The sequence below is a fragment of the Nilaparvata lugens genome, chromosome 14 (assembly GCF_014356525.2).
Source record: "Nilaparvata lugens isolate BPH chromosome 14, ASM1435652v1, whole genome shotgun sequence".
Classification (NCBI taxonomy): Eukaryota; Metazoa; Arthropoda; class Insecta; order Hemiptera; family Delphacidae; genus Nilaparvata; species Nilaparvata lugens.
This window is the reverse complement of record NC_052517.1, coordinates 15,642,917-15,662,644: the sequence shown is the minus strand read 5'-3', so window position 1 is coordinate 15,662,644 and position 19,728 is coordinate 15,642,917. Positions and strand designations below refer to the sequence as shown.

Sequence of the window (19,728 nt, the reverse complement as noted above, 5' to 3'; positions counted from 1 at the left end):
TCACGGTTTTCTCGAAAACGGCTCCAACGATTCTCTTCAAATTTATACCATGGATAGCTATTTATAAGCCCTATCAACTGGCATAAGTTTCATTTCTGGGAAAATTTCAGGAGCTCCGTAATATTCTTGAGAAAAATGGCGGATAATGACTAAAAATCCATGTTTTTCACCGTTTTCTCGAAAACTGCTCTAACGATTTACTTCAAATTCATACCATGGATAGATATTCATAAGCACTATCAACTGGCATGAGTCTCATTTCTGGGAAAATTTCAGGAGCTCCGTAATATTCTTGAGAAAAATGGCGGATAATGACCAAAAACCAGGTTTTTCACGGTTTTCTCGAAAACGGCTCTAAGGATTTTCTTCAAATTCAAGCCATGGGTAGCTATTCATAAGTCCTATCAAATGACATGAGTTTTTTCCTTGGAAAATTGCAGGAGCTCCGTAATATTCTTGAGAAAAATGGCGGATAATTACTAAAAAACCATGTTTTTCACGATTTTTTTCAAAATAACTTGACCGATTTTTTTTCAAATTCATACTCTGTATAGTTATTTATCAGCTCTATTAACTGGCATGAGTCTACTTTCTGGGAAACTAATGGGGGGTCCACCCCATCCTTGAGAAATGGACTTTGTAACCTCCTTCTCATGCATGAGGTAGGTAGGTAGAGCAGTTCATAAAAAGAACACATAGTCGAGATATTTCATCTGTAGAACAGCTGTTTTGACGACTTTAAAAAAATGACGACTAAAAAAATCATTGAATTTCACAATTTACACAAAGGAAAAAGTACTCTGAAAACAATTATATATACACATATACAAAAGTCTGATCGTAGTTTCGAATATGAGCAAGGAAAGTTGTGTGAGTGTACCACACCAGATTTTTTATTGATAGTACCAATACCTACTATAACTTTAATAAGTAGGTAAAGTAGGTAGTAAGTAATAGTAGGTATTGATAGTACTGTCTTTTTCAATAAAATTCAATACTTATTCATAAAGATCGGAAACCCCGCGAATTTCTGATGAATCATGAACTCTACTCCACAATCCATTACATAACTTTCAATGCAACAAAAACAACTCATTGCATATTGTCTCTTGACAATATAATCGTTTTACTATTGACTTTTGACACGGCTGACCTACATTGACGTAAATCTTTCATTGAACAAATAAATTTATTGAAATAAATTTCGCATTGCTCGATCACGTGAACCATAGTTCCATCGAGCAAATTTTTCGCAATTTTCTCATCTTTTTTACAAACGAAATTCACTATCCCCTATCAGTGAATGTATTAATAAGTTTGTAAAAAATGTGAAAATGTCAAAAACTTTGCCCGGTTAATTGTTTTTGATAAGGACGGCGCTGTCAAAGGTTGCAAATGTTTTTGCTAAATTTGTGGAAATTTTGTTAGTCAAAAAAATTGCGTGAACTTTAATAGTGCAGTTAAATTTATGGAATGTCTGGCACTAGAAAAAGTGGGACTCATGTTTGAAATTGATGATTTGCAGAGAATATAATTGTCTAATCTAATGAATCAGTTGAAAATATATTTCTGCAATAAATGTTTATGGAAGAGTAACGTGAATATTGATATTGTAATTATATTTGTGAAATGTATGATAGTCTAGATAAAAGGACTCGTGTTTGAAATTTTAATTAACGATTAATAATTGAATTGAATTAATAAATAACTAATTCGAACAGAATAAATTTGAAGAATTATTACTGAATTATTGTTGGGGACAGAATTTCTTAATCAATTCTATTGATTGGGTATCCAATTTCTTTGAGTCTGATAACTTTATTTTTCAAAGTTAGGGTATCTGAAAGATATTTAAATTCCATTTCGGTTTCCAAAAATTATTATTAGAGGCTACATTTGGTACAAAATTAACTGCGGAGTGAAAATTAGGAGCTCATTTTTTCTGCTTCTTATTTTTGCTCTTTGTCATCTTCTTCTCATTATCCTACTCATCCTCCTCTTCTCCTTCTTATTCTTCTTGTTCACTCCTCCTCTTCATCCTCCTCCTCATCCTCTTCCTCATCCTCATCATCCTCATCATCATCATCATCATCATCATCATCATCATCATCATCATCATCATCATCATCATCATCATCATCATCATCATCATCTTCTTCTTCTTCTTCTTCTTCTCCATCTTCTTCTTCTTCTTCTTCTTCTTCTTCTTCTTCTTCTTCTTCTTTTCTTCTTCTTTTTTCACACATGATTCAATTAGATCAAGCATGAAATTAAGTTGTAAGGCTTCACTAGCCTCATGTCTCAATGAAAAATAATTAATTTGAGGCCTGATATACATTAAACGCGTAGTTTCTTCCACTCTTCTCCTTCTCTCTTCCTTTTTCCGGGACACACCCATTTTTACAGTCTAGTTCATTGCCATCGAGTCAATCAAAATTCAACAAAACTTCTTCTTCTTCTTCTTCTTCTTCTTCTCTTCTTCTTCTTCTCTTCTTCTTCTTCTCTTCTTCTTCTTCTCTTCTTCTCTTCTTCTTCTTCTTCTTCTTCCTCGACCTCCCCTCATAGGATCAATAAATGCAATCACATCAGCAGAATATATTGCTATGGGTTCTCTTTTCTAGTTATTACTAGAAGAAGAAGAAGAAGTGTTCAAATTGAAGTCTTACATTGATTAAAGCAAGAGAAAAAAGATGTTTGACTATCTTCAAGGATGCAGTTTTGCCATGTTTCTATAGGCAGAGTTTTCCGACTTGAATATTATATAAATTCTGGAATAGAAATATATTCTATTCATTGTTTAAATTAACATAAATATTAATAAATTATGGAATACAAATTCAAACGTGAACTTATTTTGTTAACATTCAAAACAGTTGACATCAGGTACTTGTGGATGAGAATACTGCGTGAGGTCTACTGTTCACAGAACTACTAGTTAAGAAATAGTGAAAATTACAATGAAGAATTATTGGGGTGTAAAAAAAATTAATAATATGTCTTTAATGAGATTCAGGTTATAAAGTTAGCAATTTCATGTTGCTACTGTATCATTGTCTGACATGAGGATTGACAGCTATCCTTACGTGACGCCCACGTTATAATGGCAGTGGAGAAAGATAGGAGAACAACGTTGCCGAACCCCTGTCATGTCAATGCCTTCTATAGCGTGGGGTCCCATCTGACCGAATCCCAAAAGGTCGAAGAGTATACTTTCCCATATGGTCGAATCCCATCTAGCCGATGAGATTCGATCAATTGCGACAAAATACAACATTTTTCTATCAAATGGGATTGATTAGACTGTTTGAGAATCGGTCTGAAGGGAAAATCAAATCTTCGACCTTTTGCGACAGTTGAGATTTTCGGCCAAATGGGATTACTATTAAAACTTTTCGATCATTTGGGATTCGACCATTTGGGAAAGTAAAAGTTTCAATTCTATCATTTGGGATTCTTCAATTTTCGATTTTTTGTGACAAAATGGAAATCGGTCATTTGGCATGCCACCAAACTTGTACTTTCCCAAATGGTCGAATCCCAAATGGAAAAGTTTTAATAGTAATCTCATCTGGCCGAAAATCTCAACTGTCGCAAAAGGTCGAAGATTTGATTTTCACATCTGACCGATTCTCAAATGGTCGATTCCTATTTAGTAGAAAAGTGTTTTAGTTTGTCGCAAATGATCGAATCTCATCGGCTAGTTGGGATTCGACCATATGGGAAAGTATACTTTCGACCTATTGGGATTCGACTATTTGCGACAAACCACACAACTCTTCTAGCTAATAGGATTCGACCATTTGCGACGAACTGCAACATTTTCTATCAAATGGGATTCGACTGTTTGAGAATCGGTCATATGGGAAAATCAAATCTTCGACCTTTTGCGACAGTTGAGATTTTCGGCCAAATAAGATTCAATTCTACCATTTGGGATTCTTAAATTTTCGATCTTTTGCGACAAAATAATAATTTCGACCAAATGGGAATCGGTCATTTTGGCATGTCACCTTCTATAGACGGTATCTGATACAGGTTTATTTATATAATATTAACTGTTCATTCTCGTTTAAAATAATCAATTATATTTTAGTGAGCAAGAAATTATATTTTTCAATAAATTCCTAATGAATTTCCATAATCAAGATCAAATATCTTAACAACAAGAGCAAAGCAAGAAAGAGATAGCGCTATCCGCTTTGTTGAATGATAGACAAGTATAGCAATACCATTGCTAATCAAACACTGCCATTATAACGTGGACCTCACTATAGTATGTGGGGAGACGATGGAAGAAGAAACATGGCAACAATGCTTATCTTATCTTATATCTTAAATAGGAGAATTTTATCGTATAATAGCTCACCAAATCGGGAAGAAGATAGTTTTCATGATAACAGCCAACTGGTATGGGACTGACCGCTCTGCTTTTAGATACATCTTCATCTCCCTGAAACAAATAATGTGGAATATCACAAAAATGTTACAAAATTAATCGAATAAACTAACTGGATTTGTACTGGATTTTGAATACATCTTATCTCTAGAATTCGAAAGAAATATTAGCACTATCATAGAGATGAATATTATACTATCAATAGCATAAGTTGATATCCCATGGTATAGGGCGTTTATGTCGCAACTTTTACTGTTATCTCAAGCCGATTACTGTTGATTATTGTCATATTTTACTGTTTTGTTGGGGTGAGAGTGTATGAACGGCACAATATGAGAGACTACCAGTGTCACACAGCTTCACGTGAAAGAATTACATGAACTATCGGCTTGAGATAACAGTGAAAGTTGCGGCATAAACGCCCTATACCATGGCATATCTACTTATGCTATTGTTTCTCTATGGTACTATAGTGAGGTCCACGTTGGCAACGTTTTCTCCTATCTTTCTTCACTGCCATTATAACGTGGACCTCACTACAGCAAGTAAATCGTGCTTCGCAAGTTTCTAATTTCTGGACCCCCGGCTGAATCATCAACAAATAAAATCAGCAGGCTCGCTTCGCTCGCCTGAATTTTTCATTTGATCTTTCTTGCTTCCGTCAAAAATTCAAAAGAGACTTTCAGGCTTGATTCAATTACCAGTTTTCTTTGAATAGGTCTAAGGTTCAAGTCGCCGGTTTGGCATTTCTCTTAGTGTTTGAATGTTTAAATGTTTGTGGGAAATGTGGAAAAATCCTTTGGAAACTCAATGAAAAACTTTTAGTCTAATAGTTCTTTGAAATTTGAATTAGAAATGATTATGAAGAATCCAACAAACATCCATATATAGTTAGAATTTACTTGAGGAATGTAGAAAAACCATTTGAAAACTCAATGAAAAACTTGAGAAAAGAACCCTCTAAAAACGCTGGAGAACACTTGGGAAACGCTTTTAAGGCGTTTATATTGGGCTTACCTTTGGCCTTATTTTAAAGTTCCCTTACGACGACATTTCTTGACCCTATCTGATAGTTTGTACATTTAAATCGCAAGAAAAATGCTCAAAAACCGCCGATCAAACTTAGGCGTCTTAACTTTAGGCGGAACTCAACTTGCAATACAACATATTTATACCTCAGCTGAGCCTGTGTACCAACTTTGAGCAGTTTTTGCCAATAAGTTCTTGAAAAAACGCTGAAGAGCGGTGGAGAAACGCAGATTTTGGGCGTATGTTTGGAATTTTTTTTCAAACCTTAGTTCTTAGCGCTCATCTGAATGGCGAACTGAATACACATGCCAAATTTGAACATATTTGGTCCAGTAGAGTTTTATAGTGTGGTTCACGTTATAATGGCAGTGGATAAAGATAGAAGAATAGCGATGCCGATTCTCTGCATTAATTAATTATATTTTTACACTGACAAAAACATAATTGTCATCGTTGTGGACCTAGAAAAGGATAGTACCACCGGCTTTATCGAAAGATAGATAAGGATAGCAAAACCAAAGTTGATCAAATACTGTCATTATAACGTGGATCTCACTATATAGCTTTGTTGATTATGAAAGAATGAGTGAATGAATTAATCAGTGCCATTTCGCTTTTATATATAGCACTTATTATAGATAACCATACCGGAAAAAGCCTATGTACTACAGAAGGCAGTGGCAACGCAGAGAGTCGGCAAAGCTGTTCCACTATCTTTTTCCACTGCCATTATAACGTGAACATCACCATATAGAAAATGATGAAATTCACAACTTGGTGACAGCTTTCAAGTTTTGTCAAATAAATCATTTGTGAATAATTAACATATTTTGTGGAAATTTTGCACTTTTTCCTTTCACCTTGACATGGATACATCAGAAATGAAACCACTATATAGTGAGGTCCACGTTATAATGGCAGTGGAGAAAGATAGGAGATCAATGATGCCGATCTTCTGTCTCGTCAATGCCTCCTATAGACAGTAGCTGATACAGGTTTATTGATGTTATATTTACTGTTCATTCATTCGTTTAAAATAATCAATTATGTTTTATTAAGCAAGAAATTATATTTTTCAATAACTTCACAATGAATTTTCATGATTAAGATGTTAAATAATTATAAATTCCACATTTTTAACAGACGATCTGGCAACAGAGCAAAACGAGAAAGAGACAGAGCTATCCGCTTTGTCGAATGATAGACAAGGATAGCAGTACCATTGCTAATCAAACACTGACTTTATAACGTAGACCTCACTATCAAATTTATAGTAAGGCTGAATTCAAACTGGAAGCAGCATCAATACTTCCCATATAATTAATGCTGATGGATGTAAGCAAATCTCACTACAGTGAAGTCCACGTTATAATGGCAGTGTTTGACTAGCAATAGTATTGCGATCCTTTTCTATCATTCAACAAAGCGGATAGTGCTATCTTTTTCTCGCTTTGCTCTGTTGCCAGATGTCTTTTAACAATGTAAAATCAATAAATGAGCAACAAAATATTTGATCTTAATCATTAAAATGCATTATGAAATTATTGAAAAATTGAATTTCTTGCTTAACAAAATATCATTCATTATTCTAAACGAAATGAACAGTTAATATTGAATAAAATGAATAAATGGATAAAATGTCTATCTCCCAAAAAAAAAACTAAAACTACAACATCAATTACACAAAATATTAGATAAATTACAATATTACATAAAATAGTTTGTTACAAAAAATTTTTATAATGTGTCCTCTACTTGTTTAGTTTTTTCTGTGTGGAAATTGACCTACTCCACTATGGCGTACCATGTTCTAGAGTAGGTTTTGTTAGTTTTCTTGTGCGTATTATTAATTAGTTAGTGTTTAGTAAGTCATTAGGTGGTTAGTTGTTGTATGAAATTATGTTTTCTATGTTCTGTCTTCCTTTGCTCATCAACCAAAATTGTGTACTATTGTTTTGAACTTCCTAGGATGATTAGTCTGTTTAAAGTTTGCAGGAAGTAGATTATATAATTTTATTATATAATTTTATAATATTACATTAATAAACCTGTATCATCTACCGTCTATAGAAGGCATTGACAAGACGGAGGTTCGGTAACGGTGTTCTGCTATCTTTCTTTCTTCACTGCCATTATAACGTGGACCTCACTATAGGCTTGAATACTATATAGTGAGTATTCAGTGACTATATATGGAACAGGCTTTGACATTTGCGAGTGTTTAGTGTCAAACCTTGAATTTTGAGTTTGAAAGAACTTAAATTTGCATCCATTTAAACATTACTTGTTTTTGTCAGGAAAGTAGTTCAATGGGGATAAAGTATTTGTGATTATTTTCATTAAATGGAATAAATACGGTGAATTATTACTTTCCTATAATCATGATATTATTGTGGTCAGAGTTATTTTCATTGTTGTTGTTGTTGTTGTTGTTCTTCTTCTTCTTCTTCTTCTTCTTCTCCCTACTCTTCTTCTTCTTCTTCTTCTTCTTCTTCTTCTTCTTCTCTAACTTATTCACCCATAAAATAAACAAAAAACTTACAAAAGATATTGATGAATGGGTAAAAGCTAGAATATTTTTCAAAATAGACTTTTAATCATAAAATTACACATAATAGATTGATTTGGTGAATAGGTACCTAAAATAAAATTGTGATTTTGTGAATTCCAACAAAGCTCTTTTTTTGTGTTTCAGTCAAGAAGAAAAAATAAGAAAAAATCTTTCAATGATTTGAAGTGAACTCATTGCTAGCGATCAGACACGTGTCTCTGCTAGCAATTACTGCCGGTAAAATGAGTACAACTGGGATTTCAGTTATGTTATATCTAATTTATTTTTATTATTTCTAGAATAGAGTATATTCTGAATTTCTGTATGATGTACCCAATTATTATGTGAATTTGTAAAAATTGTAAAAATCTTGAATATATGGCAAATAAATTGAAAATTGAAAATTGAATTGAATTGAAAAAAATCTTCTTCTTCTTCTCCCCCTTCATGATGTTTTCATGATGTTTTTGTCCCTTTTTCCTCTTCTTCTTCTATTCTTCCTCTTCTACTCCCGATGTCTTCCTTATCCTAATTTCCTGTTACATGGCCTCTAAATTCACAACTTAGTTCAAAAAATGTCAGTAAAAATTGAATAAAATTACATAAAGCAATTTAATCTTACAACTTCCTTGTTTATTACCTTCACTTCCTGCTATTTTTTGCAATGCTACAGTATTTTTTATAACTGAATTTTGTATTGTGGATTTTTCATAAAGCTTCTGATAGAATTCTGAGTTTCTCAACTTATTGTTGTAGTGGCTTAAACACCGCATTTCTTTTCACCGCCTCTCTCATTGATCAATTCTTCTTCCTTCCCTTCTTTTTCTTCTTCGAATACTTCGAATATTCTTTCCAAAGAATGGACATTGATAGTCCAAAGCTCCGCCAATTTATGTAGATGCATAACAATATTATCTACTTTATCTATAGTTATTACAAATTGTTTTTTTTTCATATTATTACAGCTCAATAATTATTTTCTTAATTTATATTTTGTAAATTCACCATAATTTTGCTGTATTGTAAGCTATTGTATATAGTGTATAAGCCGTATATTGTAGTCTACATAAATAAAGTACTCAATCAATCAATCAATCTTCTTCAACTCGTTTTCACTAATCCTCCTTTTTGTGTTCTTTCTCTGTCATTACTTCTTTCTTTAATCTAAAAAATTGGACAGGAATTTCTCATAAACTATGCCGATTTATGTAGAATTTAGTTGGGTTAGATGTAGCACAGAAATATTCTTTTGTAATTCAAATTTCATCCTATATTCATAGCATCCAATAATTTTCCCGTTTATTTTTCTTGTTAGAATTTAATATCGGGGCAGACGAGCTAACCATCATGAAAATCATGAAAAATTGAAATTTTTTATTTTCGCGAAAATCCATGATGTAAATCTCAGAAAATCCATGATGTAGGCTAACCATCATGAAAATCATGAAAATTGTGATTTTGTGAATTCCAACAAAGCTCTTTTTTGTGTTTCAGTCAAGAAGAAAAAATAAGAAAAATCTTTCAATGATTTTAAGTGAACTCATTGCTAGCGATCAGACACGTGTCTCTGCTAGCAATTACTGCCGGTAAAATGAGTACAACTGGGATTTCAGTTATGTTATATCTAATTTATTTTTATTATTTCTAGAATAGAGTATATTCTGAATTTCTGTATGATGTACCCAATTATTATGTGAATTTGTAAAAATTGTAAAAATCTTGAATATATGGCAAATAAATTGAAATTGAAAATTGAATTGAATTGAAAAAAATCTTTCTTCTTCTCTCCCCCTTCATGATGTTTTCATGATGTTTTTGTCCCTTTTTCCTCTTCTTCTTCTATTCTTCCTCTTCTACTCCCGATGTCTTCCTTATCCTAATTTCCTGTTACATGGCCTCTAAATTCACAACTTAGTTCAAAAAATGTCAGTAAAAATTGAATAAAATTACATAAAGCAATTTAATCTTACAACTTCCTTGTTTATTACCTTCACTTCCTGCTATTTTTTGCAATGCTACAGTATTTTTTATAACTGAATTTTGTATTGTGGATTTTTCATAAAGCTTCTGATAGAATTCTGAGTTTCTCAACTTATTGTTGTAGTGGCTTTAACACCGCATTTCTTTTCACCGCCTCTCTCATTGATCAATTCTTCTTCCTTCCCTTCTTTTTCTTCTTCGAATACTTCGAATATTCTTTCCAAAGAATGGACATTGATATGTCCAAAGCTCCGCCAATTTATGTAGATGCATAACAATATTATCTATTTTATCTATAGTTATTACAAATTGTTTTTTTTTCATATTATTTACAGCTCAATAATTATTTTCTTAATTTATATTTTGTAAATTCATCCATAAATTTTGCTGTATTGTAAGCTATTGTATATAAGTGTATAAGCCAGTATATATTGTAATCTACATAAATAAAGTACTCAATCAATCAATCAATCATCTTCAACTCGTTTTCACTAATCCTCCTTTTTTTGTTCTTTCTCTGTCATTTACTTCTTTCTTTAATCTAAAAAATTGGACAGGAATTTCTCATAAACTATGCCGATTTATGTAGAATTTTAGTTGGGTTAGATGTAGCACAGAAATATTCTTTTGTAATTCAAATTTCATCCTATATTCATAGCATCCAATAATTTTCCCGTTTATTTTTCTTGTTAGAATTTAATATCGGGGCACCGAGCTTAGCTCGTTATTTATTTATCGATAAACAGAGCACAATTTTTCAAAATGATTGGGGAAGGACATACAGGCACAGCCCAGATCTGTTTCTTCCCCGAATTTTATTTTATACACTATAAATGGTCCAAAAAGTAGGTTATGTTTTATACACTTGAATATTATGATATACTCTAATTTAAAGTGATAAACCATGTCATGTCAACAAATCAGATTATTTTGAAAGAGTCTATTAAAATTTCTAGATAATATTTCTAGCAAGATACGGTAAGCTGTTTGAATGACACAGTTTATCTCCCACACAGGCACACGCATCTTCTGTTATCGACAGACGACGAAATCTGTTCTTCCAAGGATGAATTATCCTTTTAATGTCCTTCAGCGAGTTTTTCCAGGGATGAGACCTAGTGTAATCGAATCTTTATATTATAAACCTACTATGTTCTGAATTACGTGAGAATCGTTAGAGCCGTTTTCGAGATCCGGTGAAATACAAACATCTAAACATCTAAACATCCAAACATCTTAACATATAAACAGAAATTGCTCGTTTAATAGTATAGGACACAGAATGATAGAATCATTAGCTATACTATTTATATTGTAAACTAGCAGATAACCCTTTGCTCAGCAAGGGTCTGCTTCAAAACTTGGCAAAATTAATACTTGACGTCATGGAATCTTGAAGAAATGAAAATAGACCTATAACAATCCTCGGTTAATTAAGAATCTATATGCAGAAATTCAAGTTGATCAGTTTAGTAGTTGAGACGTGATGATGCGTCAAACATAATTTTTCTATCCCGTACGTGTATAAGCCAGTTCTTTCCTTTATTATAGTACAGATAAAAAATTGTAAAAGCCAGCATATATCACAAATGATGTAAATAGAAATTAGAAATCTGAGGCCTGGTTGCACAAAAGCCGGTTAAATTTTAATTGTGATTAACTTTACAAGAACCAATCAGAAAGGTGTTTTTGGAAAGAGGGCTTTTCTGATTGGTTCTAGTGGAATTCATCACGGTTGAAATTTAATCGGATTTTGTGGCGACCGGCACTAAGTATCCTTTTAAAATGTTTCATGTTATTACAAATAATATATTCTATGAAAAAAGATCCAAACCACCTTCCCTTCCACTTCCTTTTATCCTCCTCCTCCTTCTCCACCACCTCCACCTCCTCCTCCTCCTTCTCCTTCTCCCCTCCTCCTCCTTCTCCTTCTTCCCCTCTTCCTCATCTACCTCCTCCTCCTCCTTTTCACCACCACTCATCTCTTCTTCACGTCTGAAATACAAAACATTACAGACCAGGAGACATTGAGCGCCGGTTTCCGAGCTCGGGATTGATTTAGATAAGTTCTAGACTTTAAACAGCTGGAATCAGAAAAATGGCTTTTCAAAACGGTACCTAGTCGTAGTCATAGTCAAACTCACGTTTAAATTAAATTTAGAAAAATAGAAATTGACACAAGATAAAATGAAAAGAAAATAGTGTGAAGTCTCAGCTATTTTAAATTATTTAGAAATGTTTCATTTCGTCGAAGAAAAACGTTTCCAAATATAGAAATGAGGAAATAAAGATTTGTTTTGCTGCAACTATTCACTGCGACTAGGCCCCGTTTTAAAAGACAATTTTCTGACTCCAGCTGTTTGAAGTCTAGAACTTATCTAAATCCCGAGCTCGGAAACCGGCCCTAAATATTTGTCAAAGTGAGACTAGAAGAAGGATATTTTTATCCTACTATTCTCTAACGTCTGACTTTTTCGAATAAGAAAATAGAACTTGTCTGTAGGCCTAAAACCCAACACTGGTCCTTCGGCTCTTTTATTCTTCTTCTTCTTCATCCTCCTCTTCCTATTATTCTTCTTCCACATCTTCCCCTTCAACAATTCTTCTTCTTTCACTAGACCTTTTCTAGTTCTTTCTCATATTCTAGACCTTTCACTGTTCCCCTACAAGAGGACAAAAAAATGAGTATTGATAAGATTTTTGTAAGAATGTGGAATAGCTAGGGGACCTCAAGATAGGACCCTTCTTTTCAGTTTTTTCTCTTATTCACTTTCTCGGTTCGAGTCAATGAACTGCATTCCACCTGTCTCTTCCTTCAGTAAAACTCACGGTACAGTGGAACCTCGATATAGTACATCCCATTATAATAGATTTTTTCTGGATGCAGTCCCTTGAATTGTCCATATAGCTCGACGTTATAAAGATCCCTACATAGTTCATTGTTCTGGCCTGGAGCCCCGTTATAGTACATCTGTGCCGTTTCAGGAAGAAATCAATAAATCGCAATAAATAAATAAACCCAAAATAAATGAATCAATAAATCAGCAGTTTCGAAGTATGCAGAGCCCCTCAATAGTACATCGGCTTGTTCGTTCAATTTATCAAGTTATTTAAAAGGCTTTGTGAAAAAGCAAATGTGCTTATTTGTTTATTATGATGCTTATTTTTATTCTACAAGTGAAGCCTTACGTTTTTCAATTTTATTCTCTTTTGAAGTTTGATGACAAAAAATTGCCATTAAAATTAGATTATTCATTTCAGTCCTACAATAAATTGCCATTAAAATTAGATTAATCATTTCAGTCCTACAATAAATTGCCATTAAAATTAGATTAATCATTTCAGTCCTACAATGAATTGCCATTAAAATTAGATTAATCATTTCAGTCCTACAATAAATTGCCATTAAAATTAGATTATTCATTTCAGTCCTACAATAAATTGCCATTAAAATTAGATTAATCATTTCAGTCCTACAATAAATTGCCATTAATTAGATTACCATTTCAGTCCTACAATAAATTGCCATTAAAATTAGATTAATCATTTCAGTCCTACAATAAATTGCCATTAAAATTAGATTAATCATTTCAGTCCTACAATAAATTGCCATTAAAATTAGATTAATCATTTCAGTCCTACAATGAATTGCCATTAAAATTAGATTAATCATTTCAGTCCTACAATGAATTGCCATTAAAATTAGATTAATCATTTCAGTCCTACAATAAATTGCCATTAAAATTAGATTAATCATTCAGTCCTACTTTCATTTATTCCATTTTTCCTTTTTGAGTTTAATAACAATAAATTTCGAATGTGATAAGGTTATAAATTGAGGCTATTTTTACCAGAGCTAGTCGATAGTCGAGCCGACGAAACAATGCACTTTTGTTTCTTTTTGCTCAGGTCGATAACAATAAATTGAGACTGAAATGAGGCTGTTATTTGAGGTTATGTCTAACTGAGCTAGTCAAACCGACAGTAACTACTTACATTTATTTATTTATTACATTCCACAATCACAATATTGATTGATTGAGTACTTAATTTATGTAGATTACAATATATACACTGGCTTATACACTTGTACAATACAGGAAAGTTTTAGATGAATTTACATAACATAAACTAAGAAAATAATGATTGAACTGTACAATGATATAAAAAAAGCAATTTGGAATAACTGTACAAGATAATATTGTAATGCCTCTACATAAATTGTTATGGCGGATATTGGACATATCAATTTTATTAAGAATATTAAGAAATAATAGAAGAATAATATAAATTAATATAAATTCAATATAAAATATAAATTATATTCTTAAAACTTAAATTTGTATAATATCCATCCAAGAATGGACATTGATATGTCCAATATCCGCCAATTTGTGTAGATGCATTACAATATTATCTTGTTTAGTTATTCCAATTAATTTTTTTATATCATTGTATAGTTCAATAATTATTTTCTTAGTTTATGTTATGTAAATTCATCTAAAACTTTGCTGTATTGTACAAGTGTATAGGCCAGTGTATATATTGTAATCTACATAAATTAAGTACTCAATCAATTTTAGGAATATTAAAAATATCCTTCCCAGTAACTCTCTACCAAATTGATTGGGAGACAATCAGCAAGATAAACGCAAAACTGTTTCTCTCCCTAATTTTGATAAAAATATTCCATTTTTTTTTTGCAGAGTTCAGATTGTAACAAGACAAGGTTATTAACAATTGAGGTTATGTTTACCTGAGTAAGTTGAGCCGACGGGAAGGCGTGGCCGTTGTTGAGTAGTTCGGACAGATCGGCTTCCTCCAGAATGACGGATCCGTTGAGACGTCGGGCCCACAAGCGCTGCAGTGCTAGGCTGCCACTGCTGCTCTCCAGGGCGACTGAACCGGCCGACTCCATCCTAGTGAATGAGATAGCACAGCTGCAAGCAGACATAGAGAAAAGGGATGAGATTTGTATGGTGGTAGGGGTAGGGGAACGATAGAATAATTATTGGGGATGAGAGAAGTAGAGGAAAGATGGAATAATTGGGGATGAGAGTGGAATAAGTGGAGAATTGGGGGATGAAAGAGAGAGAGAGATAGAGAGGAATTTTGGTAAGATTTCTCTAGTGGATGTTTTGGATCAGCTGGAAGCAGACAGAAAAGGGATGAGAGAACTGTGTGGAATAGGGGGAGCTGTGTGGAGAGAAGACTGAGCATGCGTTGGAATGTAGCAGAAGAAGAATAAATGGGGATAGAAGAGAGAGAGTCAGAAAGGGATTGAGTGAGATTGAGAGAGATGGATTGATTGATTACTTTATTTATGTAGATTAAAATATATACTGACGTATACACTCTTATACAATAGGTTACAATATATATACAGCAAAGTTTTAGATGAATTTACATAACATAAACTAAGAAAATAATTATTGAACTGTACAATTGAATTGAATTGAATGGCTGACTTCATTTTGACCTAGGAGGGCGCAGACGGCCCTCTCTTACACTTAACCCTCAAATGATATTAAAAAAAATAATTTGGAATAACTATACAAGATAATATTGTAATGCATCTACATAAATTGGCGGAGCTTTAGACATATCAATGTCCATTCTTCGGAAAGAATATTAAAAATATCCTTCCCAGTAACTCTCTACCAAGAGAGAGAGAGAGGTTGTGAGAGAGAGTGAGAGAAATGGAGAGGGAGAGAGAGAGTGAGAGAGAGTGAGGAAGAAAGAGAGAGAGAAATTTTGATAAGAACATGCTAGGGAATGGGATAGATCAGCTGGAAGTAGTGAGAGAGGGTGAGATGAATGAGAATATTGTAAAGGGGAAGCCGGAAGGGCGGAAGTAGAGAAAAAATTGGGGGATGGAGAGAGACAGAGAGAGAGTGAGAGAAGTTTTGTGAGATCATTCTGGTGAATGAGATAGAACATCTGGCAACACACAGAGAAAAGTGATGCGAATTGTATGGTGGTAGGGGTGAGGGAGACAGAATGATTGGGGATGAGAGAGGAATGAATAAGTGAAGAATTGGAGGGTGGAATTGAGAGAGAGAGAGAGTGAGTGAAGGAAAGGGAGAAAGAGAGAGAGAGGAATTTTGGTAAGACTTCTTGACTTCTCCAGTGAATGGGTTGGATAAGCTGGAAGCAGACAAAGAAGGGATGAGATTTGTGTGGGGTAGGGAAGTAGCTACTGAGAATTTTTGTTGGGGTGTGGGGGAAGGAATGAGGAGATGAGAGAGAGAAGATAAAATTAGGATGGAATGTGGAGAAAGAATAGAATATATCAGCAAGAAAAAGTGAAAGAGTATGAGGAGGAATGAGAATTGTGAAAAAGAAGGGGTGGGGGAACGCAGTTTGAAGGGGATCGAAGAGGTGGAGAATTGGGGGATAGAATAGTGAAAGAGATAAATTTTTGTGTGAGCATGCTAGGAAATGCTCTATCAAAGAGAGAGAAAGGATGAGAATTGTGTGGGAGAAGATGTAGGGAAAAAGAAGAATAATAGGGATGGGAGAGAGAGAGAGTGAGTGAGTGAGTGATGAGAGATCATTCTAATGTAGGATCAGAGCACAATGTGGTGATTGGTTGAAATTGAAAGATATTTATCTTTTAGCTTACATAGTTCTATAAAACTATATCTGTATAGCGACATTCTCGTTATAACGTCAGTTCAAATGATAGGAATACATTGTTGCCATTTCTCCATTTCCACCGCCTTCTATAGGTGTGATTCAAGTTATCCCAGTAAATCTAGCCTGACCTGGTTGATTCTTGATAATAATGATCAATTCCAAGTTCCAACCCAAAAATATTTTATCAGGAAAATATTTTTTTCAAATTACCATTATTGAGATTTGTCATATCTCTACATAGTTCACGAACGATTTGGCAACGGTGCGGAGTAGGAGAAGGATAGAGCTATCTGATTTGTTTGATGACAGACAAGGATAGCAAAGCAATAAAGATTCTGACTTTATAATGTAAATCTCACTATGTAGTTTTATCCTTACCAGATTGGTATGAGTATTGTATATTGATATACAGGATGAGTATTATATTGGATTAATATGTGCAAGACTAAATGAGCAGTTATGAGTTTTTGATAACTTTTCACTGTTCACATTTTTCAAAGTTTTTCAGATACTATAAAGCTAACACAATAGAATGATTTTCCGAGGAAAAAGTTTTCCATCATATTAAGGAATGAATAAATAAAAATATAAATCTCAGTACCCTTTAAATTATTTTGTAACAACACGTTTCGGACATTCATGCCATTTTCAAGTAAAATGGTACTGAGATCTATATTTTTATTTATATATTATAAGTAGCCCTAAAGAAAAAAGACAATAAGGAAGGTGTATTTATTCATATAAGCGCCTAAAGTGAAAAATTATGGAACAAATCCTTTCACAATATTATTGGTTACAGAAAAATTCATAGAATTTTGAGGGCATATTTTCCACGGTCGGCTACTGTTTATCAATATTTTTTTCCAAAATATCTACATTTGTAATAGTTATTACCTTTTTTCAGCTATTTGAGTGAGTTATTTTGTGTAGATTTCTTAAAAATAAAGTAGGTCTAGTCTATCTACCCAACAAGAAAAATGATAAAAAAATTCAACACACAATACAGTAAATAATGTACTGTACCTTCAAAAGACTTTCATAGATTTATCTGTTACCAAATTTGGAAAATGATCTTTTGCAAAAATATTTAATTTCATATCTCAAAAAGTGATAATCAATAAAGAACTGTTTCTCCATCAAATCTTTCATTTTTATAGCTCAATACAATCAAAATCGGGAAAATTTGTATAAAAACAAAATAAGTAAAATTCACCATGGAATACTGCAGATGATCTGAACAATCTGGTATGGTTGCTTATCTACTTAACAAAATAAAAATAAAAACATAATTTGTAAATTATTCAAAATATTATCGAATCAGAATTTCATAATCCCAAAGCTGGGTTCAAATATACAATTTGAGTATAATTATATATATATATATCCATTCTCCATTTTCCCTCTTTGAAAAAACATGATTCAGTCAATCTTATTTATTGAGCTGGGTTTACACCAAAGTTATTAGGTAACAAAATGTCAATAAATTAATCCTTATAGATTCTATTAGATTGAACGGAACTTGGCAAACACATATGTTCATCATGTGTATGATAAGTTATGTTTAATCTAATAGAATCTACAAGAATTAAGTTATAACATTTTCTTATTAAAAGCGAAGTAAACGCAGCTTTAGAATTTTTTTGGAGTAGAAACAATTAATTAAAAAATTAATTTGTATTCCGCCTTTCAAAAGTACTCAAATGATATTTTTATTGGAAAATCTTTACATTCAATATCAATAAAATTATTAACAAACAAAATATAATTCTATCAACAATATAAACTATCATTTGTTTATTATTTACATAAAATCTTAACTTTAGAAATGTTTTGGAGTAGAAATAATTATTTTGTTGGAAAAAATTAATTTGTATTCTGCCTCTCAAAAGTACTCAAATGATATTTTTATTGGAAAACCTTTACATTCAATATCAATAAAATTATTTACAAACAAAATGCATTTCATCAACGATATACAATATTTTGTTTACTATTCACATAAAACCTTAACCCAGTTCCAAACACCGTTAGCGGCATTCTAGAAACTTCTAAGACACCAAACATTTTGATTCTAGAATAAATTTACGAAAATATTTACAAACCTGGGGAGAAATTTGAGGAGCTAGAAGACAAAGAGCGAAGCAAACTCAAAGCGAATCTGTGTGCGATAAAAAATGAAAGATGAATTTGGGTGGAATTTAGAAAACCCCGAGTTTAACCTCACTTTTAGAACACAACACAGAAAACTTTGCTATGCCTAGTTCCGAGTGACCGCTCGGTTCAAACTAAACTGAGTCTAAAATGTGAATGCTTCAAAATAGTACGGTATAGTTTGTAGACTGGTTGGTTGAGGGAGAGGTGGTTTCTCCTTCCTCTTATCATTTTCTTCTTTTCCATTTCCTTTTTATTCTTCTTCTTCTTCTGTTTCTTCATCCTCTTCTTCTTTTTCTTCTTTGTCGACTCAACTCCATGGTTTTTATCTGCTACCGAAATAAACCAGACGCTTATCGGTCGACTGTCCTTCTTCAATTAACCTTCTACTCCTTCACTCACACCCTCTCTCTCACTCTGTCATCCTCTTTCTTTTCGTCTTCTACTATTCTTCTTCTTCTCTCTTGTCTTATCTTTGTCCTTCTTCTTCATCTTCTTCTCCTCTCATCATCTCTATCATTGCATTTCTAATCCTCAAAATAGATTCTTCTTCTTCTTCATCCTTTTCTTCTTCTTTTTCCCCCTCCTCTTGTTCTTCTTCCTCCTCTTCTTGTTCTTCTTCTTTTTCTTTCTTCTTCTTCTTCTTCTTCTTCTTCTTCTTCTTCTTCTTCTTCTTCTTCATCTCCTCCTTCTTGTTCTTCTTCTACTACGTCTTCTTTTCCTCCTCCTTGTCATCTGCATAGTTTTTTCTTATTCTTTTACTTTTTCATTTTTTCAATTATTTTGTTCCTACGGTGAAAATAGACCACCACTATTATTTATTTGCTTCAACTTATTACTATCCCTTCTTTCAACCTTTTTCTACTTCTTCTTCATTTCTTCATTTCCTTCGTCTTCTTGTTCATCTTTTCTCCTTTCTCATTGCAATCTACTTCCTCTTTTTTCTTATTCTTCCACTCTATCATTTTTTCCATTCTATCCA

General features: G+C 32.9%; 1 protein-coding gene across 1 annotated transcript in view; it reads right to left on the bottom strand.

Annotated features, from left to right (window-relative positions):
- Positions 1–18,933, bottom strand: part of LOC111060377 — a 47,954-nt gene extending 29,021 nt beyond the window's left edge. Inside the window, exons 1-3 of the mRNA XM_039440828.1 lie at positions 18,698–18,933; positions 14,713–14,896; positions 4,367–4,450 (exon numbers count right to left, since the gene is read on the bottom strand). Of these exons, the coding sequence (XP_039296762.1) occupies positions 4,367–4,450; positions 14,713–14,874 (246 nt within the window). The 5' untranslated portion in view covers positions 14,875–14,896; positions 18,698–18,933. The remainder of the gene's footprint in view (positions 1–4,366; positions 4,451–14,712; positions 14,897–18,697) is intronic.
- Positions 18,934–19,728: the final 795 nt, after the last annotated feature.